Source organism: Equus caballus, chromosome 18 (assembly GCF_041296265.1).
Source record: "Equus caballus isolate H_3958 breed thoroughbred chromosome 18, TB-T2T, whole genome shotgun sequence".
Classification (NCBI taxonomy): domain Eukaryota; kingdom Metazoa; phylum Chordata; class Mammalia; order Perissodactyla; family Equidae; genus Equus; species Equus caballus.
The window spans coordinates 21,635,888-21,660,881 of record NC_091701.1 but is presented as its reverse complement, the minus strand read 5'-3'; the positions used below and the strand labels follow the sequence as shown (position 1 = coordinate 21,660,881).

Here is a 24,994-nt window from a genome sequence, read left to right as displayed (position 1 = left end):
TGATGACCCAACATGAAACCACAGCTGCAAAAAAGAGTTCCTCTATCCTCATTAGTCGGGGCTGCCACCTGCTCAGGCCCATCCTTCTCCTGATCTCTCAGTTTAGGTTAAACCACTTCTTTCCACCCCAATCCCACCCAACCTGTATCCCCACCTGCTGGTCTGTCCCCAGTCCACACTTCTCACTTTACTACTTTGACCATGTCATTGCCTTGCTCAGAAATTTCTAATGAACCCCATGCCCACCTGGAGCTTTGTAACCAACATGCAGGTATCACCTGGGGGTTTCTCGAAAGGTACAATTCCAGGTCCTGTCAGAGTCTTCTGAATTAGAATGTGCATTTTAATAAGATCCCCAGAGGACTTGCATAAGCCTTTAAGTTTGAGAAGTACTGCTTTAAAACACTGTTTCCTAAAGTATCTTTTGAAGGACACTCTCAAGGACAGAAAATCTACTGCCTGGATTCAAAGCCACAACTTTCTCTCTCTTTACAGGACATATATCCATTTAAGAAAATATTTATTGAGTGACAAATATGCCCCATACCATGCTGGGTTTAGAGGATGCAACAGTGAAGACGACAGAAGTGGTCACGCATTCGTGGACTTACAACCTAGCAAAGGCAACGTTAATAAAGATAAGTCTAGGAATGTCAGAAAGAGGATGTGCAGGATGTGTGGGATGATCTAGCTAATGAAGTGGATGGGGTAGGGTCTAATGTAGTCCGGGAGATGAGAATAACATTCCCAGGGGAAAGAGTGCTGCACAGCAGGTCCCTGCAGATGCACAGGCCAAGGGCCCAGAAAAGAAGGGCAGCTGAACACAGTGCCAGCCTTACACAGCAGGTGCAAAGGCTTGGAACAAGGATAGAAATGCTTGCCCAGGGCCTACTCCATGCAAGACAGTGCTCCAAGTGCTTTCCTTATATGTAGGTGTGATTATTAACCATATTTGATGGATGAGGAGACTGAGGCACAGAGAGATTAATTAATGTACCCATCATCACAGCACAGTCCTTGGACATCAACCCTGGCCATCTGGTTCCAGTGTCTATGTTCTCAGCCACTGCATTCTATAATGCTTGAGCTGGGAAGAACACGATGCATTCAAGAAGCTGAAAAACAGGCCTTATGTCCAGTTCAAGCAGTGTTTGTCCATGGATCTATGGTCCTTTTTCTTATCATACGAGAGGAGTGCATTACCATTCCGTGGCAGCTTCTTACAACTCAAGTTTTGGGGAGATATTCTATAGTTATTGAATCAGAATTTCTACCCATGGAGCTGAAAATCTGCATTTTAATAAGGCTTCCAGGTGATTCAGAGGCAATAAAGCTTGAGAAATATAGGTTTAGGGCTATCATTTCCTCCAATAATCTCCTCCCTCTCATAGTCCTCCCCTAACTAACCCATGGTTATTTAATAATATTTTGGTCCCTAGGTATAAATGAGACATGAGGGTAAATAGGATTGAAGTGGAAAGCTGGAAGAAATCTGAAAATTGAATCTTTCCTCCTTCAGGCCCCCTGACTGCCAGGCTGTGAAAAGAATTATCTAGGCTCGAAAAATTGGAGTCAAAAAGAGACCACAGAGACTTAGAACTACTTTCACTACAATGCCAGCCATTTAAATAATGAATTGAATCTCTGGAAATGGGAGTAAAATTTCAAATTGCTGGAAGAGCAATCATTTCACATGCCCTATGATTCCTCCACTCTTAGCCAGTGCTAGGAGAAGACTCTCAAGCAGCCAGGAGAGAGAATTTTCTTGAATGTAGAATACATGACATAGCAGTAGCTGAAGAAATCTCTGGCCACTAGGGCACCCTGGCACAACACAAATAATATGCCTCCTTAAGTGTGGGGGATCTTGACAGCTCCAACACCAATATCTGGCTGCCAATAGGAGACTCTTTCTAATTCAGTCTTTTACGTTCTTATAACCCTTTAACAGAGGAATTATACTAATCTCTCATGAGGAAGCAGCTAAAAGAAATAGCTGAACCTCAATAAAACTCCATCATCATAGATTATTTTATCTTCTTCCACATTTCCAATATTTATCTTTAGGAGCTTGAATGTTTTTCAGGTACATTACCATTACAATTCCAAAATTCAGCCTCCTAGATGCTGCCTTTCAGATGGTTCAGAATAGAGATCATAGCTTTTCTTCCCCACTCTGTCTGAAAACGATGTTCCCCTGGCTACTCAACAAACACTTTCATCCAGTTCCCTTACTTTGGATCTTCATTCAGGAATGTGAGTTTTAAAGAGTTTCTGGAAGAAATAGTTGTTTCCAACCCTCAAAATATCAGATAAATATTCCACTGTATTTTCAAAGCTCTTCCATATTCCATATATTTATTTCTTATTCTATCCATAAGCAAAGTTCATTAGGTGCTATTATACTAATTCTGTGATAAAGGATCATTAAGAAGATAAAATAGCACAGTTATAAAAATTTTACGCAGGTGTCCCAACGTTATAATATAAGACACTCATGATGATAATCTTCAACAGCTGTCACTATCCCTTTGCCAATCACTGAGAGGTGGTTTGAAGTGGCAGTCCAATCTCTGTCAATGTTGGCCCTATTGTCCTGTCACTCCCATGAAGATGTGTGAGTCAAAGAGCATTTGAGGGATCCTAGGTGCACAAGGTAGGGATTTTCGATGTGTCAGTGCTCTCAATCTCTGTGACAGGTTCTCTCTTTGCAGGACTGAATACTTCCTTTTCCCTTCCTCCAGGAGGCTAGTGCAGCAATAGAGTGAGAGCCATGCCCTGCTTGCGAGGATGTGACTGCCAAGAGAAAGCCAGGGATGTGTGGCTGAGACTCAATTTACTCTGGGAACTACCGTTGATATTCTTTGCATCCTTCCTTTTCTTGGATGTGCCTTTTCTTACTGTGGCAACGGTAAGATTTATAGGACTGAGGGTAGGGTGTGAGACTACAGAAAGGGACCAAGTTATTAACTCTAGGTCTTAGGCCAAAACAGAGCTTTGAGACCTGGAGTACTTGTATCTCCACAAGGACTAACTCATCAGGGGACTGCAATAAGCATGGGGAAAATGTATGTTCTAAGAAAGAGGGTCATTTTACCAAAGTGCTCCTGTGTGTTTCTTACGATTTAGGTATTAAGTATCCTGGATCACAGCCTTTGAAATACACCCAGGTGTATCAAGCATCATCATTAAGAGTAAAGAAATACAAATCTCATATTGCCAATTTCTGTACCTGGTCAACACTTTTTAATGTATCTTCCTTCATTCTCCCACAGGCTTATATTTATCAGTGATGCAAGCATAGTGTTTAAGGCACTATATTCTAAGGAAGATACCTGGAGTCAGACTCTCAGCACACAGCAACCACAAAGAAATTGTGATGATGATTATGCTTATAAGGAATGACATGTGAATAGTTGTTCAAAATGCCACAACTCGGTTAATAGAAGATGAGCACTCCTGAAATGCATACCAGTGAAATTATGGCATATAACTGAATATGTTTTCCCTGCCAAGTTTTGATGGATCTGGAAATCCAAGGCTGCATTTACAAATGTTACAAACCTTGTTTCCAGAGTGACAGGAAAATGGAAAAGGAGGGTACTCACATTCCACAATCTCTCACCTATTTAGCAGGGGGGAAAACAATCGGGTAACAACCGAAAGAAGGAAAGAAAGCACTAAAAGAACAGAATCCACCTACCTGGTTGGCACAACCTCGGGCAGGGCGTCCACTCACTGAAAGCAGTCACAATACAGTCTTTTTTGCATGGGAGGAGACAAGGACGTACTGTTTCAGGCCGAGTAGAATCTGGACATCTGTCAATGTAAAGAGAACCTATCAATGCCTCCTGGACAAAGTAAGTGGTTTAACATAGAACCACAGGGTTTCAGAACAGAAAATATTGTGGCCCTGTTGTTCCTTTTATAGACAGGGAAGAAAGACCCAGAGAGGTGAAGCCACTTGCCCAAGGGCTCACAGCCAGAAGCAGAGCTGAACCAGACTTCAGTTCTCTTGACCCAGAGATCAAAATACTTTTCACTAGACTGGGGAAAGAACAATTCTTGAAATCAATGAGGGACAAATGCTAAGAAAGTGTCTCCTCATCAGCATCAATTCAAATATTTGATTTTTTCAGAATGAACATATCTGATACATTTTTTTGAAAAGTGTTTTATTCAGGGTAGTATACCAAATCAGTGATATCCTACAAAAGGAAGTGGAAAATACAAGGCAATATATGGATATGTTGGGAAACAAAAATCATTGAAGATCAGTTAGCTATACTATACATTTTTGAAAATTAACAGAAATTTAGAATATTCAAATAATTGGCAAGTGTCTCTTTAGAACATGCTGATTGATGAGTTGGAGTAAGCAAAATATGACAGATTGCAAATAACGAATATACTAACTGGCAGTAACAAGAGAAATACTTCAACTGTGTTATTTTGCTGATCATTAATGCTCTAACTTGGGAGGAAACTAATATAAATAGTCAACGGATTCAAAATCACTTGAAAGAACTAAAGTCTCAGAAAACGGCAATCAGGTTTTTGTTTTCTTGCTTGCTTGCTTGTTTTTATGAATACAGAGAGCTAAAAACTACATGTATTATCTTCTAAAACAGCGATATGCTAAGAAGAAAAACAGGAAAGTACTCACAACGTATAGTATTTGCATTTCAAATTGTATCCGATAAGTTTCTTACAAAGCACAGAAATGCATTGTGTATAAAGCTTAACAGCATGAGCTCTGGCACTAGATGGTTAGTGCTGAGTTAAGTGCTTTGGCTACAGTCCTTCATTTGTTCCTAAAGATAACAGTGAGAGGCATTATAATCTTCATTTTCAGATGATAAACTGAGACACTGAAACAATAAGTAATGGACCCAAAGCCACATGGGGACAGAGCACTTGAAAAAAATTATGATAGAAAAAACACCAGTCTAGCAAGTCCAAATAGACAATAGAGCTTCCCGTAGGAGAGAACAGACAATGGAGGAGATAAAGTTAACAAGGAAATAATGGATTAAAAAACACAGAGCTGACCGAGGGATGACAATTCAAAGGAAAATCCATCAATTGTACACAAAATGACCAACGTGCAAACACAGAGACTGTCCAAATTTCAAACACCAAGAAAAAGTAAGAGAAGAGATAATAATGGTTGAGGGAGAAGAGAAAGAAAAATAGATCATCTAAGAAGGGAGAAGAATCTAACTGACAACAGACCTCATCAATTTACATAATTACAAAAATGAAAACATTTTCTTAGTTTTTAAACTTTAGACACAATACATAAGCAAAACATGGAAGACAGAATTTAGCTGTGGAACGGAACGTACATGATGTCACTCCTGCCACCATAAGGTGAAAATGCAGTAGGCAAAAGATGAGAGATGGAAGGGGAAGGAGACAGAGTAGACGTTTAGATGTCTTCATCCAACAAAGAAGTGGGCAGAAAGACAATCTAAATATAAATGAAATCAGAAATAAAGTTCTAAGAACATGAATCAAAAGTACTAATGTCACAAACCAACAGAACACCAACAACATGGGGGGAGTAGGGAGAGATGTTACCGTAAGTGGGCTAAGGTTCATTGCTTTCATGAGAGGGAATCAAAGGATAGACATTTTAAATTGATAAATGAAGAGATATATGAATGGTATGTGAAACATACATCATTCACAGTTAGGAAGTAAATATCAGAAAGGGAGGAGGGGTAAGAATATACACTTGTGTTTGCTTGTATTAACATAAAGACACAATGGACGTAGATAAGAAACTAATCGAGTGGTTGCCAGTGGCAGGACAGGAGGCCGAGAAGCGGTGGATGGGCACAGGGGTGGCCATAAGGCTTCTCACTGTTATATACTATACATCTCCTCGTATATTGTTATAATATGGGAACCATGTGAAGGCTTACCCAGTCAAAATAAAGAGAGAGAGAGAAAAAAATCACATCAACTGTTAAAACGTGTTTGTTTGGAGACGTAGGATACTAATTGGAGTAGGAGATGGTTGGGGACCTGGTGCTTTTCATCATCAGTCCCTTATTTTACTTCTACTATGTATTATTTTACTTCTACTATGGAGCATATAATACTTTGATAAAAATAAAGTGGAAAATTTATATATTCACAGAAAAAGAACTGCTCAATACATTAATTATTAGCGGTATTATTATTAACTTCCTTAATACACTATCAAAGAACTGTCTATCAAAGAGATCAATTCAGTGAACATAACAGTAGAAAGAAAGAAGCGTGTCTTTATGAGGATTTGGTGTTATTTAAACAAGCTACTCTGGGAAGGAAAATTTATGTCACATTGCACTAGACATAGCAAAACACACTAAAATCATTCCCAAGTCCTTAACTGTGCTGCTGTTTATTCTAACTCCTCTCCAATTTCTCCTGGTATAGGGTTGGAAATGAAAGTACAGCTTGAGTAACATCAACTTCCCATGTCCTCAATAGAGCTGGGGGGCCTACACTGACCCAGCCAATTCTCACTCACTCATGAATTCACAAAATAGCTTAGAAATATGCGTGGCATTGCCTTCAGGCTTTCTGAAGAGGGTGGCTTGTATTGTAGAGACCTTGTTCCCTTCAGTTAGGAAGAGGCATTAATCATTTTTAGGGAACTGATACTGTGTACTTTATTTACCCTTTTTTGTCATCACTCACAATAAATACTCACTGGGCATAATGTCAGGTTTCCATAATACGGCCCCTTTCTCTTTCTATGTTCTTCCTTTAAGTCCATGAGAGAGAAACAATATCACGTCCTCAATGGTAAAGGTCAAATTCAGGTTATGTTGCTTTTATAGAGGCCATGACCTGAGGGTTCTCCTGGAATGTGATTTCTGGTCTCATAGGAGCCAAATATTTTCCTGTCAGTGAAACTGTCTTTTTTGTTCATTTCTTATGCCAAGAAGTTGACCTTTTTCTCAGGGGTTCAACTTCCTCTTCCTTTCTATTTACATGTTGTCTACCCTCTCAAGGATTATCACATTTCCAATTTTCATAAATTTCCTCTTAGTCTTCAAAAATATTCTCTTTGACCATTAGGAACTTATGTGCCCTCCATTTCTAAAAGCTGTAAGATTTTTTTTTTTCTGTATTGTTGTATTGTCATTGATCAAAAAAAGGCTTTTGACATCTTTTGTGCTGCTGTTTTGTTGCGTGTGTGCGGGTGGGTGGGTGGGTAGGTGCAAATGTGCACACACATGCATGCAGGATACATACACTAATTTCGAAAGACTTGATGGTGGAATTCCATCTTACATCATATCTTAAAAGTGCCATATTTTAGCTCAGTGTAAATATTTAGTAACCGTAAGTGAATGATTGAATAGTATTCTATGCTATTGGAGCCTGAGGATAAATAAATCCCTGGGGATATTAGACTAATTTATCCAGCCATTTCCAAAACAAAATTGAAGTCTTAAAACCCAGGGAAACATAGGGATACACTTTTTAGTTAGTATATAAAGTATGTCATAATTTATACTTTCTCATTTCCTGTAACACTCTGATCCTAGATTGGCAGTGCTCTTGATAAAAGGGTGAATGTACTTCATTTCAACGAATGTATTTTCCTGGACTTGCACTGGGATGTTCTCTAACAATTGTCTTTTTGTCACCTTGTAGCCTCGGGTCCCTTATAAGCACTATGCTGAAATGCATCAAATTAAGTTACAAAGACCTGCCTTTCTTCAGTTATGCCTCCATCATTGAGATGCAGACACACAGTGCTCCATCTCCTTGAACAGCCCTGTGACCCAGGAACTGATGCACTGTCTCACTCAGCTACCCAGGGCAAACCTGCTAACTTTTTAAACAGTAAATGTTTAAATGGAGCTCCGTATTACTATATTGCACAAAATACCAGATGTTTTCACATTAAAGGCAGAAAGGGCCTTATCAGGACTTTTGGAAGGCTTTGAGTTGTGTGTTTTTAATCTTTTTTATTATTTTTTGTACACTGCAACTGAAAAAAAAAAAGCACTGAATAGTCAAACAAAACCCCCGAATATCCCAATAAGCTCTCACTTCTGTTTCAGTTGTGTCCTAGCTAGTTCTCATTTTCTGATATGATCAGTTCTATTACTCGCACAATGGTAACATTCTCACCTATACAATTACATGCAACCAAAATACCAACCCAGGGAAGCAAGAACTTGCAAGGAACTCTGTGGCTCCCAGTGCAGCGGGTTTAGAGATAAAACACATTATGTTAGCCCATCCGTTCCATGGAAACATACTTCCTTCTCTCTACTTTGAAGGCACCTCTTCCTTTAAGATATTTTCTTCTTCTTTCTTATTTCTATCCCCCTATCCCCACCCCAGGGATTTCACAAGTGGCAGGGGATCTTTTTCCACTGCAGTAGCTTTCACAGGACAAAGAACAAAAATACATATTTTTTGAAAGGGCAGAGTAAAGGATACTTTCCACTGCTGATAATCTCACTATCTCCCTATGTGCCTCACTGGACACTAGGTATTAATTTCTTAGCTCAATTAATCTCATTAACCTCAAGAATTTTAATTAACTTTACTAAAGGCAGAGTAAGCTCCTCATATTTAGCAGGATTGTTTGGAGACAGACAGTAAGAACGAAAACTATGTTGTTAAGTCTCCAACCTCATTAACAGTGCAAAAAGTAATTAACGATGTCTTTATATATGTGTGTGTTAGGGGAAACATCTGCGCAAGTTGTTTTCTGCAGTGGTAAACCGAGCAAAACTGGAGGTTATTCATTGTAACAGTAACATTTTAGTCTCATGTAAATTTTCAAACAAATGCATATTTGTGAATAATGCTTCAAACTATAAACTTTTAGTCTTAGGATTTTTTTGGTCACAAAATATTAAGTTAACATCTGAGTAAGCTGATGTGCTCAGACTTTTATTAAAAAACTGTCATTCAAAGTAATTATGAGCTTAGAAGAGGAAATAGAGGGCTATTTGTACATATAATCCAACTTTTCATGTCCAAATAGCCCTTTAAAATGTGATGACAACTTATTCAGTAGGTGTCAGTCTCAATTCTAATGCCCCTTTGCTAAGACACAAACAAATTGCATTCATATCAAGTGGATTTTTCCTGTTGCGGATCACTGCTGAAAAGTTTTGTGGATAGGAGATCAGACTTCAGGCATGCTAAATTTTCTCATTACTACAAGGAATAACAGTTTGCTGCATTTTATGTAGGGTTTACTACTATACCTAAGGCATATTTATTTTTATTTGTATATTCAAGCTAGTATTTCATGCATCATTTTTAAGCAGTTGAAAATTTACATCATAAAAATAAACATTATCAAGGCTGCAATCCTTCTGAAGATAAAAGGAGTTCCATGTCTGCATAATAACTTTATTGCCCTTTTAGGATTTTACTGTAACTCTATGAGTTGGATTATCACCTGAACCAGGTGATATGCAAACATTATCATCTGTGTTTGGCTATAACTTCCATTATTTCATTCAGTCCACATGGTGCTATGGATACTAGGCAAGTTGAAAAACACAAGTGACATAGTTGATATTCCAAAAAATACCACAAGCAAAGTACAATTGGAAGCTAAACCAGAAATAACATTTATGAGTTAGTAACAGCAGAAGGTCATATGCATGATGTATTCATTATTCCTCATGGCTGTCCCCTTTGCCAAAATTCATCAGGGTAGATAAAATATGTTTTCTTTATCAAAAGATAAAAAAACATCAGGTTCATTCAATCTTCTGCAGTTCATATCCAAACCTTGTCAAACCCTGTCACTTTCCTGCACACAGGTCTAGTTCATCCACGAATTCTAATAATATTTACGAAACACTAACGATATGCCAGACACTGTCCTAAAGTCTGGAGTTTCATCGATGGAGAACGTCCAACGCCAGCCCTCTGGAAGCCACATTCAGGTGGAGAGGAAGATGAGGTCTTCCTAGCCGTGTTTTACTTCAAGTCATAGTTATCTTCGCTTGCATTTGCAAAACCATTGGCACATCACATGCTCCAACACCAGTAACATCTGGCCAGGCTGCACTATTTCTGCCCTCAGCAGTTCATTTCCCCTAACCGAGCTTCCATGATGTTCCTTACACACAGCTAAAGTGGTTTCCTTGGCAGTATGGATAAGGCCCAGAGCCTGTCTTCATGGTGCCCCAAGATGAAAGTAATCAGATGTTTGAGTTGCCCATGACAGCAACACAAATTGGACTGAACTAGGCAGAAGAATAGATGTATTTGCCTGTGTTTCCAGGAAGGGCAGGTGTGTACCTAAGGGAGATGGGACCAGCGTTTGATGCTGCCAGGATTTGTTCTGCTTCAGTTTCTACTTCTTTCTAAGCATCAGTTTTACTCTCTTCTCCTGTTTTTTCCACCACAGCTGACCACAGCTGTGGCAACTCTCAATTCATATACTTAGAGCATCACGAACAGAAAAAAGAGTGTTTCATTTTCCCAACTTGAAATTCCTGGGGAAGAGCTCTAAGTTTCCTAGTGTCTTGACACTAGACAAAAGATTGCACCAGCCCATCTTGCTGACCCACCACCTCTGTGACTGGGGTGGGGTCTTTTACCACAAGAAGGGGACTAGTTTAAAGATGGCCACTGGGAAATCTCTATGGATAAGATAGTCACCCAGTCTCCATACATTGCATAGATCCCTTACATTTTCTTCTCCACTAGCCTGCCTACACAGACGCAAGGAACAGTTATGTCTCCTCATTTGGTCTAGAGATGAAATTCCCACAGCTGAGTTCTCTAGTCAATTACTCTTTTTCCTCCATAATTTGCAATTGTTCTTGACTCTTTTGTATATCTACATCCAGTTCCCATGTCCAAATTCTCCTACTGTTTTTTTTTTTTCAATTTATATCTCCAAGTGCAGAGTATAACATGCATTAGATTGTAACTTACTTGAAGGCATGAAATAGTCTATTCAAAATGGCTGTACAGATTTATTGCTCACTCTAGAAAAGATCACTAGAACCTAAAGAAGAGTGTAACATAACCCTATCCTGTCAAAGTGTAGAATCTACCTTCATGTTGACTTAGCCTGTATACGATCGAAAAAGAGCCCAAAATACTAAGATCAGCTCTAGAAAGTGTGTTTGATTACTCAAACTGATTCAATATTTGCAGGCATTATTTACTTTTATCCACTAACTAATGCACATATTATAACTTTACTAATGATCCATATTGGAGTTATGTTTACCTCTATTTAAGGCAAATTTTTTATTCTTTAAGAGTCAAACAAAACAAAAAAACTTTTACTCTAGCACAAACTGAGTCATATTCAGTGCTTGCTAAATGCTTTTGACCAAAAGCACTCGGCTATGCAATAATCATGTGAACTTTCTATAAATTATTGATAATACCTTTTGGTCATCACTTGTCCCACATGACTCTTGACACAGAAGACCCTCCGTGTCTGAATGCCCACACCGCAGGTAGCTTCTCCATTCCAGCCAATGGTTTCATTAATGGCAGTTACCAATGTGTCTGCAGAACAGGGGCTCCAAGGTGATGTCTCCCAGTAGAGCTGCATACAGGAATGGTCATTGCATGAACGATATTCTTGGAGGGCCTGACTAGGGGGGCATGGCTTTCCACCTGCAAAAAATCAAAATCAGAAAGAAGGCATTGTTGTTGCTGTTGTTATTATGATGTTGCTGTTTTTGCTACTGCCATTCTTATTTTTGTTGTTTTTGCTGTTTTAATGGTCTACAAAGATGGCCTTTTGGACACAAGATTCAAAAGGCCTGAGCCACTGCACCCTTTTTCCCACTCTAAGGCCATGGTTCTTCTGTTCTGAGTAACAACCTGAGACAATATATTGTACTCCTCTCTCCTAAATAATGAGCAGCAGTATACATAAATTAGACTAAAAATTGATTGATTCTACTGCACACCTCTTGGGGCATGTATCTCTGAGATAAAGTCCAAGGAAATCTCCTTTCATTTGAATATTACTCTGCTTACATAACTTAGTCAGACACGATAGCCCATGACCTTAAAGTGATATTAGGTCAAACACACATATACACACAAATTACCTAACCTATATTTGGTCTCTCCTTCCTAAGAAAGCATTATTTTTCCCAGAGAACCATTTTAAGACAACTGTCCTCCATCAAACAGTGCATTTTACTGCAATTAGAGAAATGCAGAGGTATCTCTTAAAGTTTGGCAGGAGAGAGCCAGTCCTTAAACTCTGAAATAACATCGGACAAGGTGCTATCCACTAGCAAGGAGACCATACAGATGTGCATCCTTATGGTATTGGGTGAGTCAGACAATCAAATTTCATTACTGTCTTTTCTTTCACATTTTTATATCCACGTAAAAACAGGTATTTATCTAAAGTATTGATTTTTTCCTACTCTTCCACACTATAATGTTTTATTCAGTGGGCCAAATGCTCAAGGAGATTTGTGACCTTGGTCTTGTTATTCTTGCTATTTTTTCCCCATTAAATATCACTGGCTTTTTTCTCCTTCCAGAAATATAAAAGACAAGAGGGGGACGCAACAGCACTTTAAGAATATGAAAAGCTGCGTTCATCTTGACCCTGACCCCATTTCTCAGGATCACAGAACAGAATCTTGTTTAAAAAGGAGTTCCTCACAGCCAGTGGCCACACCACCCCGCTGTTCTAAAAAAGCCATAGGCAGACGAAGCCAAGAGAGGTCCTGAAAGAAATGCCGCCTGTGTCTGGGGACATAGACCATTGCTATCAATGATAGGAACAGTTGCTCCTCTAATTTGTTCTGATGTCACCCTTTTACATTCCCATAGCACATTTTAGCTTCTTCAAAGTCATTTTCACAGCCTTCATCTTTTTCCCTCTCACAATATGCCAGCAGGATAGAACAAGAAATCAGGGCACACGGATCAGGTAGCTTGTCGATGTTAGTGGCAGTTACCAGTCAAGAAGCCACGTCTCTTGATTCCTAATTTGGAACTCTTTTTACCAAACTTATTCCAATTATGATCCCAACTGGATGAGCTATCTGAAGCTGGATGTGTGTCAACCAAACTTTGTCTTCTTCCCTAAAAAAGTATAATAAAAAATAACATCCATCTGATTCTCATGGCCTGTACATAGGTACGAGTTAAAACAATTCATGTAAATATGGGAACCCAGCATAGATGACCTAGAGGATTAAAGAGAAAAGGTATGCATGGAAACAAAACTATTAATTTGGACTCAGGGAATAGAAATATCACCTATGCATGGCTGCTTCCACAATATGAACTCCTCAATTACTTACCGGAAAAAAATAATAATTGGGCAATTCACTCCATTCTTGAAACTTTTACTATTACTTACCTTCTCCAGCCAATGCCAGGATAGTTCTCCACCTGGTCTGTTTCCCATCTGAGTTTTTATTTGAACAAGAGTGGGAGCAGGACGACCACTCTGTCCACTCACTCAGCACACAATCCATTCGGCAGGGAATTTCGCAAGCCATCTGTTCAGGAGGAGGAGATGCTGAGCAGAGACTCCCTGATACATCTTCTCCTGTAATCAACCAGATCAGGACAGATGCTAATTGATGCACAATCAAGGCCAGTCCAAGAAACATTTAGGTTATTACTTCCTCTGTTACTTCAGTTTAACTTAGAAGACTTCCCCTGGTGTCTAAACCAATAGAGTGCAAAAAATGATGGCTTCTTCAGCCGTTCATGATATTTATGTCAAGAAAAACTGCCAGGAGATCATTTGGCGTTTAGAAAGGTAGATACCACAGCAAAACTCCCATTTGTCATCCTTCACAGGGACAAAGTGGGCTTCTTCCGGGAAAAATTTAGCCATGGATGGCTGGAGATAGACATGATTGACGTGCTATTGACAACCATATGTAACAAGTATATGTTCTTCTGCAAAATGAGGGCCAGAGGTAGTCTATTGGCCTGCAAACCACAATTTATGTTGAGCATTCTATTCTACCCTATAAAGAATTTTATCATTCTAATTTTCTATTGAGTGCTTTCACCTCTAGGTATGTAACCTTAAGCAAGATTATCACACGATGATTCTTTTGTTCTGTTTGTGCATAGTGGTGAGTAACCCCAAACTACAATGGAAATGGACCTGTGGCCAAAAGTATATAATCTTGAGACAAAAGTTGAAAGCTAGTCCAAAATTTCCCTACTTCATTTACTATTCCCCCTTTGAATGATCTGATGAATTACTCAAACCAAAACATAAAAAATATATACATATATATAATGGGGGATGGTGTTTTACAATTAACAGATGTTAAGACTAAAGGGATCATTTTTAAGGTACTTTTCCATATCTGAAATGATTACAATGATTTTTTTAAAACTCTCTTTTAGCTTATTTATTCACTATCCTTAGAATTCAAATATTGCTTTTTATAGATAATAGTTCAACTCTTACTACTCTGACCATTTTCAGTCACCTCATGAAAACAGAAGATATGAAGAATGGTAATATCATTTATAGTTTGAAGTAACAGCATGAAATGTGGAATAGCAACTAGAGGAGAGAGGCAGTTCTGTTTGTGTGACTTTAAGCCTGTGGAATCCACTTGTCATAATCTGTCTGACACAAAAAATAACTGCAAAGGGGACTAATATTTATGGCACATCTCCTTCGTGCCAGGCATTGTCCTCATAAGAAGCTCTGGAGGTAAGTGTGACCCATCTCATTTTATAGCTGAGGAATCAGTGGCTCCAGAAGGAAAACTTTCTCAGGGTCACACAGGCCTTAGTTGAGAATCAAATTAAAACTTTCTGACTCCAAAATTTCTGCTTTTCCCATTAACCGTGCTGTGTCTAATTCCAAGGAAATGGATATTCCTTTTCTGAGGAAGTAAATAAAACAAGCTGACAGTGAGCAAGACTGCCTGGAGAAGATAGTGCACTGCTAATATCTGCATTCATATTTGTAAATGAGTCCCGGCCCATTGCGCTTGAGGAACAAATAAAACTTTCCAAGCATTATGAGGAGTAACAGAGATTCCAGCAGTTAATCATGCTGAAAGACCAGTTCTAATCATTCTCTTTTCAGTCTCAATCTATTTTCAGGTGAGTCCACACTGTATGGTACACACACACACACACATGCACACAGATACACACACTCTCTCTCACACACATACACCAATACAGCTAAAGGATAATGCTTGCCAAAGTACAGAAGCAGGCAAGCCAAACAAAATGCTCCACCTACAGTTAATCAAATTCAACTTCCACATTTGTGAATAATATTAGCATAATTTGTATGCAAAACACTTTAAAGCAGTGTGTTGCAAAGGACATTTTGAGGAATAAGATATTAGTAGGGCTCATTAAAAAAAAAAGTCGGAGGAAAGCTGAGAACTACTGGGGTAAAACAGTAAAATTGGAAGAACTTCGCAGAGTGTTGAAAATGCCAATGTACAGTGCAAATTTCCTAGGGTGGAAAAGGTATGTAGTGTTTTCCAGCTTTATTTGACCAATAACCATCTTCTTTGAGGACAATCTCTCCTAGAAATGATATTTTTATGAATACATTTTTAGAAAACCCTGCCTTCAAGAGTTATAAAATCAACAACTATGTGATAAGCCCATACCATGTCCAAGGCTTGTGATGGGATAAAAAAGGTGAAGATGCTATTATTTACCCTCTAAAGCTTGTGATCAATAACAGTGATGAGCTATAAACATACAAAAATAAAACTTAGTCCAAAAGTAAATACCAAGTTGCAAATGTGTGTTTCAAACAGAAAACACGTAGTGGTTCCGGAAAGAGAAGAATTTCTAGGGGACTAGCATACAGTGGAAGGCTTTCAACAAGGAGAAAGAGAAAGGTTAAGAATTGGTGGCAATGGGGGAGGGGGTATTTCAGGCAGTGGAAGTGTCAACAAATGTATAGTGGCGACACCTGAAGTTTATATAACATTCTAAACCTCAATTTAAAAAAAAGCATAGTGGTAGGAAAATACAAGGAATTTGGAAGACAGTTAACACTGAAGCTACATGAGAAGAAGAGAGTCCGCGTTGGAAGAGTTACTTGACATTAAATTCTGAATGACTCAGACTGACACACAAGTTTTGTTATATTTCTGCCTTCCTTAAATTCCCAGTTGCTCAGGTTTCCCATGCCCCGAATTTAACATCCTCCCTAGTCATCCTTTAGCACGCTTGGTATTCACTTTGGGTGCTTGAATTCTTTTTAAAACTTAAGCTTTCATATAAACTGATATACCCATTTCCTCAGTGCAGTTAAGTGTCAATATGCCAACATTTGGATAGCTTATCTATACACACTAATTCAGAAATGTGAGCAAACAGATGAGACTTTTCTTTAGGGAAGCCAAACTAATAGTCATAAGCAGGCTCTGCAAATTGCATCTGAGCTCTTTCGGAAGAAATCTTGCAAAAGGAAAACTGCACAATGGGATCCTAGTCACAAGGTCTCCTAGCCTGACACAGTAGAGTGTCTGAAGGCAAATCCTAGTACAATTTATCCTTTTATCACTTAACTTCTTTGAACCTCAGTTAAATCATCGGCAATAATGAAATAATCACATTTATCTTTCAGGGATATTCTGAGGATTAGAAATCATTTATGCAACATATATAACAAGGTGTCTAACATATGGAAGACAATACATAGAAACCTTAAAAAATGCTTGCAAAGATATAGACCACAAAAGCTTAATGGCCTTCTTTATCTGAAAAATCTGAGTATTTATGTCATAGCCATGGAAAGCATTTGCTTTACCATTTATATATGTGTACAAATAACTACCAACAGCTTCACAGCCTGGTTCACGTAAAATATAAAAACTATTTATAATTATCCAGATCATTTTATTGATATGGTTGGCTAATCTAAACCACTTAAGAGGCAAAAATAAAGCACTTGAGCCTGAATAACCTCATCTTCCCATCTACATTGGTATAATTATCTTCCCATTGTATAGAGAGAACCCATTTCAAAAGATGATCATTTACACTTTCCCTGTTTTCATTTTCTTGGATGGATCAATGAGACCAACTGAAGTCTCAGGCAAGCATGGAAAATAAAGCAGCCCATGGCACAGAAACTTAGCCATTAAAAGTGATTTTCACAAGCTCTGATAATCTAATGTCATAATAAAACAGAATATATTTAAGAGGGAAATTGAATTCATCTTTCAAGAAGACTCGAAAATTACTCCAGTCCTCATCAGGCTCCCTGGGATCAATAATGACAAACCCCACATTCTCTCCTCATGGAATAGACTTACTTCAACCAGTTGTGATTCTGAGAATACGGCATTGGTGCTGTTTCAACCTTGTCACTCAGTAATTTTTTTAATAATTTAATCTGGTGAAATCCACATTATATAAAACAAACCCTTTTAGAGTAAACACTTCAGTGGCATTTAGTAAATCACAATGTTGCACAACTACCTCCTCTACCTAGTTTCAAAATATCGTCATTGCTCCACAGTAAAACTCCTCACTTATTAAGGAGTTCCTCCTTATTACTCCCTCCCCTCAGACCCTGGCTACCAATTTATTTTGTGTCTCTAGGGAGTTATTTATTCCAAATACTTCATATCAATGAAATCATACAATTTGTGATCTTTAGTGTCTGGCTTCTTTGACTTAGCATAATATTTTGGAGACTCATCCATGTTGTAGGATATATCACTACTTTATTCTATTTTATGACAGAATAATATTCCATCATATGTATATATCACAACTTGTTTATCCATTGATCCATTGATGGGCACCTTTTGGCTATTGTGAATAGTGCTGCTATGACCATGCTTATACATGTACTTGTTTGAGTATCTATTTTCAATGATTTTCAGTATATACCTAGGAGTGGAATTCTGGGGTCCTATTCATCACTCAGTTTTGTTTGTTGGTAATTCCAGAGACTGTGGCATAGAAGCCAGATGACTAGGTCTTGGCCATAGTTCACACTACAGTTCTCATGCTTGCCAATTCCCTGCTAAAAGCAAAAATACTTAGCTGAAAGAAAGATTCTTGAACATATAAATATATTCAAGAGTCCCTAAAAATGTTTCTTTTTCCAGTTTGAATGTATATACTACTTAAAGTAGAAATAGCTCATGGCAGACTCTCTGTGGCTACTGGTCAAACAACCAAGAAAATTTAACACTAATATAGCTATCAGACTTGGGCTTTCCATATCAAACTAATGTTTAAACCATACCTGTCGTATATACTACATCCTGTGGCACTTTTTGTTTTGTGACCTCCAAGGAACTAAAATTTACTATTATGAACTACCATCTATCTTTTATAACAACAGAACAAACAACTATAATTCTTAGTTTTCTGACCTATACCATAAGTGTTCACAAAGAGAAAAGATACAGACAAAATAGCAAACGAAAGAGAAATCCAGATATTCACAAATCTACAGTCTGATCTGAAAAAGTAGACTCGCATTTTGTCATTACACAAACTTTAAACTACCTTACTCTTCCAAAAATAATGCATTCTGGGTACTTTATTGATATTTCTCCATGTATACTATCATACTATCTATGGAAAATAATGAAACAGTTATCGAAAATACTCTACATGTCATAAAATTTTATGTCCTATTTAAATCTCAGAAAAGAATGCCAATAAACGTTGATTAAATGCTTGCCAACAGCTAAGTAAGATGTCAACTGACAGTACATAGCAAATTCACATGCATTTAATTCCATTTTTTAAATTTAAATGTTATCTTCTTCTTCTTTTTTTTTTTTTTTTTTGAGGAAGATTAGCCCTGAGCTAACATCTGCCGTTAATCCTCCTCCTTTTGCTGAGGAAGACTGGGCCTGAGCCAACACCTGTGCCCATCTTCCTCTACTTTATATGTGGGACACGTACCACAGCATGCCTTGCCAAGCGGTGCCATGTCCATACCCGGGATCCAAACCCTGGAATCCCAGGCCGTTGAAGCAGAACATGCACATTTAACCACTGAGCCACCGGGCTGGCCCCGAATGTTATCTTCTTAAAGGCAAGTAGTCCCTGGCCACTTCTGGACTGAGACCCTAATCAGCTAAAGAAATGTTTATATTTCAAACCAATAAAATCTGAAACAAAAGCTAAGGGCTAAACAAAAGCTATGTGCAAAAATGCACGCCCACAATGCAACTGATGTTTCTGCCTGCTAATTTCACAATTTGAAGCTTACTTGTCTATCTGTTTTACACATATAGGAAGACAAATAAAGAAACCTGATGCTAAAAATTATCATATTAATAATGACAGAACAACAACAACTGCAATAAAATAACAACAGCCTCTGATATTTGGGACAGCATAGAGTGGGCTATACTCTGCAGTAACTACATTACATGTAGTGGTTTACTGAATATTCATATTAACATCATTAGTTAGGCACTATTGTTACACTTGAGGCACAGAGAGGTTACAAAAGTTGCTCAATATCCTATAGCTAGTAAGTGTCTGAACTGGAACTGGAAAATAGATCTGTAAGACATTTCAAGCTATATTCTTATCTGTTACACTGTATTGTTTCCTGGTTCATGTCTCACATATGTCCTTCTCATTACATTACTTTCAGCTGATGCCAAACCATAAAGAAGGGTTTCTACACAATTCATTGCCAGCTCTTCAGTCAATTTAGTATTGGAAAGAGTACGCCCAAAGGAGAGAGAATCTTGATTATCTGGGAATTGCATCATGGGATGGGGCAGAATAGGGCGAAACTTTTCAAAAGTAGAAAAGATAAACAGAGTTCAGAATGGAGAGATGGAATAATAAGATAGAACACAAGACCAAATAGGAAGAGGAAAGCAGGGACATTCAGCAAAAACAGTACAATGTATATTAGATAAATGACACAAACACAAGCAAAAAATATAGTAATGATATAAGGATGCTCACGAAGTGAAATACAATAAAACTCTAATACCTGATAAAAGAAAAAAAAGAGAACATAAGAGCAAAGGCTAAAATGAACACGGGGGAAAACACAAAAGAAATGCTAAAAAGAAAATACTTTAGGAAAGAAAGAATAACAGCTAAAAATAAGAAGACAATACTTCCAAGATAAACAAGTTTACAAAGGCCAGGAGTTCGCTGACATCGCACCTACATGGTGGTGAGCCACTTGCTCAGAAGCCTGTCTAAATGAGCCGCTCTACCAGGTTCCTCAGCATACAATCAACAACAGCAGCTAACACTTTGATCGCTTAAAATGTACCCAGAGCAGTGTTATATTTTACCTGTATTTATCAACTCATTTAATCCTCAAAGCATTAATAATAGTAAATGCATATACTGTGTGTAGTAGATGTCAGTTATTACTCTAAGGGGATTGCATACATCAACTCATTTAAATGGCACAAGAGTACTATGAGGTAAGAAATAGCATTATGCTCATTCTATAGATGAGAAAATTGAGTCTTGGATAAGTTAAATAACCTGCCCAAGGACAAACAGAAGCAAAATCGTGGACCTTGGATTTGGACCTGGGCATCCTGGCTCCAGATCCCATTTCTTAAACATGATGCCCTATGGACACTCCTATCTTCTACTCCCTGTCAGGATAATGTATGTACCTGGCTATACAAGGCCAGATCTGGGGGAGAGTCAGTGAAGTGTGCAGTATTACAACACCTTTAGCTCATGAATACTGTACTAAGTTTTAGGGTGAGAAAAGATGCAAAAGAGCAGAAACTCTACAGGATTTAGGAGCAAATTACAGTTACTCAATAAAACCTATGTAAAATCTAACAAATGTCTCAGTGCTGAGATGTCACATTTCAGGGGGAAGCAACCACTATTTTATGTGCATGTAAAAGGATTGAAATTTACTCATTATGACTTAGGTATGGAAAAAAATAACTGTTTATATAGCTCTGTTTTTGACGCCTACCAAAATGTGACCCTGGAAAATAACGATTTAATTTTTCTAAAGACAGCAGTAATTTGCTCACAAGCCCCAATTTCTGTTTGGTAGTTCGGGGCAGCTGGGTGTTGGGGAAGGAAGACGGAAATGTGAATATATCCATTTAAAGAAACTTAGTACCTGACGATATAACTAAATCTTTTCAAAGTTAACTCAATCTCAGTTTTTCAATGTTTCTCCATTTTCTCCTTTCTTCCATTCTCTTTGGGTGGCAGCCAAGTGTAGGAGAAACACGTGTGTATCACTGTTACACACCCTTTTGAATTTTGCTGGTTCCCTACAGAGCCATTTCCATTGATTCGGCCTTTGTGTATCACTACCCAGTCTTTGAAGCCTGCACCCACTGCTACATTCCAGGGTCCCTGTCACAGCTTCTGATTTTCTAGTCCACATACTTTACGCTCACCTACACCTGACTCCAAGCTAGTTCCAGTTTCCTGGGGCAGTCAACATTTCCACATCCCACACCGGGATTTTGGGATTGACCTCATGTCATAAATAGGCCCAGAAGACCAGGTTGGAGGGTGGTTAGCAGCTAGCTCAGGCCCAGTCTGTCTAAACGCAGCACATCAGTGTCTCACTATTCCAGCCCCATCCCTGTATGTTGAGGTACAGGGAATCCTGAGTGCAGAATCTCTTCCCAAAGTCTCAAACAGGAGAATGAGGCACTGGCCCCTCTGATTTGGCTTTCCCTTTAACCTATCTGGAATGCCCATAATTTTCATTTCCTGAGGCCAATATTTCATCTGCAGAATGAGAGGGGGCCGGGGCCAGCATACATATACCTCTTCTTGACACTCTCCCTAGGCCTCTCCTTTCTGACCCAGGAAAGCTGCCAACATAGGATTCTAGCTTATGCTAACCTGTATTCTGAGTCCTTTGGCCTCTGGTCTTGATATCTGGAGGGAGCTATTTGGAGTTTTCAAAACACTTTTCTCCCATATGCCTGGCTCTTGCATATGAAAGCCTGGCTTTCAGGATTATTGTCTCTGAAATGAGCTTCAAGATTCCATTTTTAGGCACTGACTTGTTCTGCCTGTTTGCATCTGAGGTACAATAATCCCAGCTCTTTTGGACACAGTGGACAGCTCAGGAATCAGGGGGTGGGGCTCCTGTCCAAAAAGGCACAGAAGTGCACACTGAAAGAAAAGCACACTGAGAGATCTCAAAATATGATCTGAAGACATCTGCTTAGTGTGAAAACCCTGTTTCTCATGAGAATTTTATAGAGAGACTCTGTAAAATTTTCAAAAGATGAATCCAGAATAACAATATCGGAGTAAATGACCTTTGTAATGCAGGACATGCTTCTTCAAAAGGGAAAATCTTGGAGAAAATAAACAAGGCACTATAATAGACAGAATATTTGAGAGGAGTTGTGACACCTGGATTTGAGTCCTGCCTTTACCACCTACCAAAATGTGGCCCTGGAAAAACGTTAAGCTGTTTTAGGCTTCAGATGCCTTGTATTAGTGGCAGGAGGGCCACTGCTATTATCCTTGATTATACTATCAGGTCTGGTGATAGATCAAAGAGACTAATGCAAGATAATACCGTGGAAATTGCCAAGCTGCATTTATATATAATGTGGCTTTTCATTAGCAGTGAAAATGGGGATAAAAGACATTCCAAATAGAAAAATGATTTGGGTCAAAGACACTATGTCTATCCTCCATCCCAATTTTATCTTAAATAGAAAAATAAAAGAGGAACCAAAATGATTACAAAGGCAGAAATAATATTACTCATTTCATCTGTCTACCTACTTATCTATCTATATATCTAGCTATTTAGAAAAGGATTTGGACTACCTTAAATATGTGGTTCACCTCTAGAAAGTACTTCAGGTTGTCTAGAAGTTTTTAAATATTTGAAAATCAATAGTTTTAAGTTAAACTGGGTCAGGCAATAGAGTAAACTGATAATGTATCAGTACAGAATGATCATTTCTCTCTGTAATGAACTTTCAGAAACATAATTTTAATGCCTGTGAAAGGAAAATATGTTGTAACTTATTGACTACCTCACAATAATTGCACAATTAAGAAGTTTTCAATTTCTCCGTGATAAATAATACTGCAAAGAAGGCTCTGGACAATGTCATTGACTGCTTTCCTAAGAATAAATTTCTAGAAATGGAAAAACAAAGTCAAAGGATACGAACTTCACTAAGGTTCTTGCACAAAAAACCTTGCCAATGTGTTTTATTTTCATTATTTATCACCACTCTCAACATTTTAATTTACGTACAAAAGAATTTACTCTGTGTTGTACAGTTCTACGGGTTTTGGCAAAAGCAGAGAGCCTTGACTCCACTACCAAAACCATGATACAGAACAGTTTCACCACCACAAAAATCTCCTTGTGCTGTCACTTTGGGGTTAACCTCTCCCCAACAATCCTAATCCCTGGAAAACACTGATCTGTCCTCTGTCTCTACAGTTTTGCTATTGTCCCCCAGAATGTCATAAACATGAATTATTCAGCATGTAACCTTTATAGCAAAGTGCATTTGAGGTGCATCCATGTTGCTGCATATATCAAGAATGCATTCTTCTTGTTGCTGAGTAGTGTTCCATTGTATGGATGGAGCACATTTTGTTTATCCTTTCCTCTTAAAGGACATCTGGGTTGTTTCTACATTTTGGTGATTATGAATACAGCTACTACACAGGTTTTTGTGTGAATATAAGTTTTCATTTCTTTCAGGTAAATAATTAGAAGTTTATTCTAAATTGCTGGGTCATACATAAGCGTAGATTTTTTAAGAAACTGCCAAACTACTTTCCAAAGTGCCTGTACCAGCTTGCATTCCCATCAACAATGTATGGGAATCCTAGTTGCTCTGCATCCTTAACAGCATTTGATATGATCAGTTTTTTGTTGTTTGTTTAATTTTCATCATTCTTATAGGGGAATAGTGGGATTACATTGTAATTTTGATTTGTGTTTTCCTAAAGACTGATGATGTTGAGCATCTTTTCCTCTCCTTATTTATCTCTACATCTTCACTGGTGAAGTGTCTATTCATATCTTTGACTCATTTTTTAATTGGTTTATGTTTTAAACTGAATGTCTATCCCTCCAAAATTCATATATTGAAGCTCCACTATGATAGTTTTGGAAGTGGGCTTTTAGGAGGTAATTAGGCTTAAATTATGTCACGAGGCTGGGACCCTCATCATGAGATTAGTGGCCCTATAAAAATAGGAAGAAAGAGCACAGAGTGAGAAGAATGAGCCAAAAAGCAGATCCTTACCAGATACCAAATATGCAGGCACCCTGCTTGAATTTCCAGAACTGTGAGAAATAAACATCTGTTGTGTAAGTCAACCAGTCTATTGTGTTTTGTTAGAGCGGCCAGAGCTGACTAAGACAGCTTGTTTGTTTTCATATCATTGAGTTTTGAGAGTTCTTTATATAGTCTGGATACAACTTCTTAGCCAGATTTGTGATATGCAAATATCTGCTCACAGTCTGTGGTTTTCCTTTCCATTTTCTTAAGAGTATCTCTTGCAGAGCAAAAGCTTTTAATTTTTAATTAAAATTTTAATTTTAAATCTGATTTTTCTATTTTTCCTTTATGTATTGTTCTTTGGTGCCATATCCAGTTTGCTTTTAAGAAAACATATTTTCTGGAAGGAACAAAAAATATATTGCCTGCTGCAAAGAAAAAACTTGAAACTTACATATTAGGACCCAAAATTTCATAATTTTGGATACAATGAATTCTCTAACGATTGTGTGTTAATGTATAAGTTTTACACATTTGGTGCTAAATCACAGCTTTCTGATGGCAAATATTTACTAATTTAACAAGTGAGAGTCCAGCAATATACTGACAACATGTCGGGTTTCTAACCTCAACATGAACTGAGACACAGGGTAGCATAATGGACCCTAGAGTCAGACTGCCTGGGTTCAAATCCTACTTCTGCCACTTATTTGCTAATATTTAACTTCTCTGTGCCTCAGTGTCCCCATCTGTACAATGAGGACTTCTATTTCATAGGAGACTATGAGGATAACAGCACATTTTTCACTTCTGTTCTCCTAGGCTAT

At 38.1% G+C, this 24,994-nt stretch overlaps 1 protein-coding gene across 12 annotated transcripts in view; it reads right to left on the bottom strand.

The window, feature by feature from the left end:
- THSD7B (thrombospondin type 1 domain containing 7B) overlaps positions 1-24,994 on the bottom strand; it is a 1,030,427-nt gene that overhangs the window by 351,302 nt on the left and 654,131 nt on the right. For all 12 annotated transcript variants that reach the window (XM_070240788.1, XM_070240790.1, XM_070240792.1 and 9 more), the window contains 3 exons: positions 13,349-13,540; positions 11,394-11,628; positions 3,704-3,819 (listed from right to left, as the gene is read on the bottom strand). In XM_070240788.1, the coding sequence (XP_070096889.1) occupies positions 3,704-3,819; positions 11,394-11,628; positions 13,349-13,540 (543 nt within the window). The remainder of the gene's footprint in view (positions 1-3,703; positions 3,820-11,393; positions 11,629-13,348; positions 13,541-24,994) is intronic.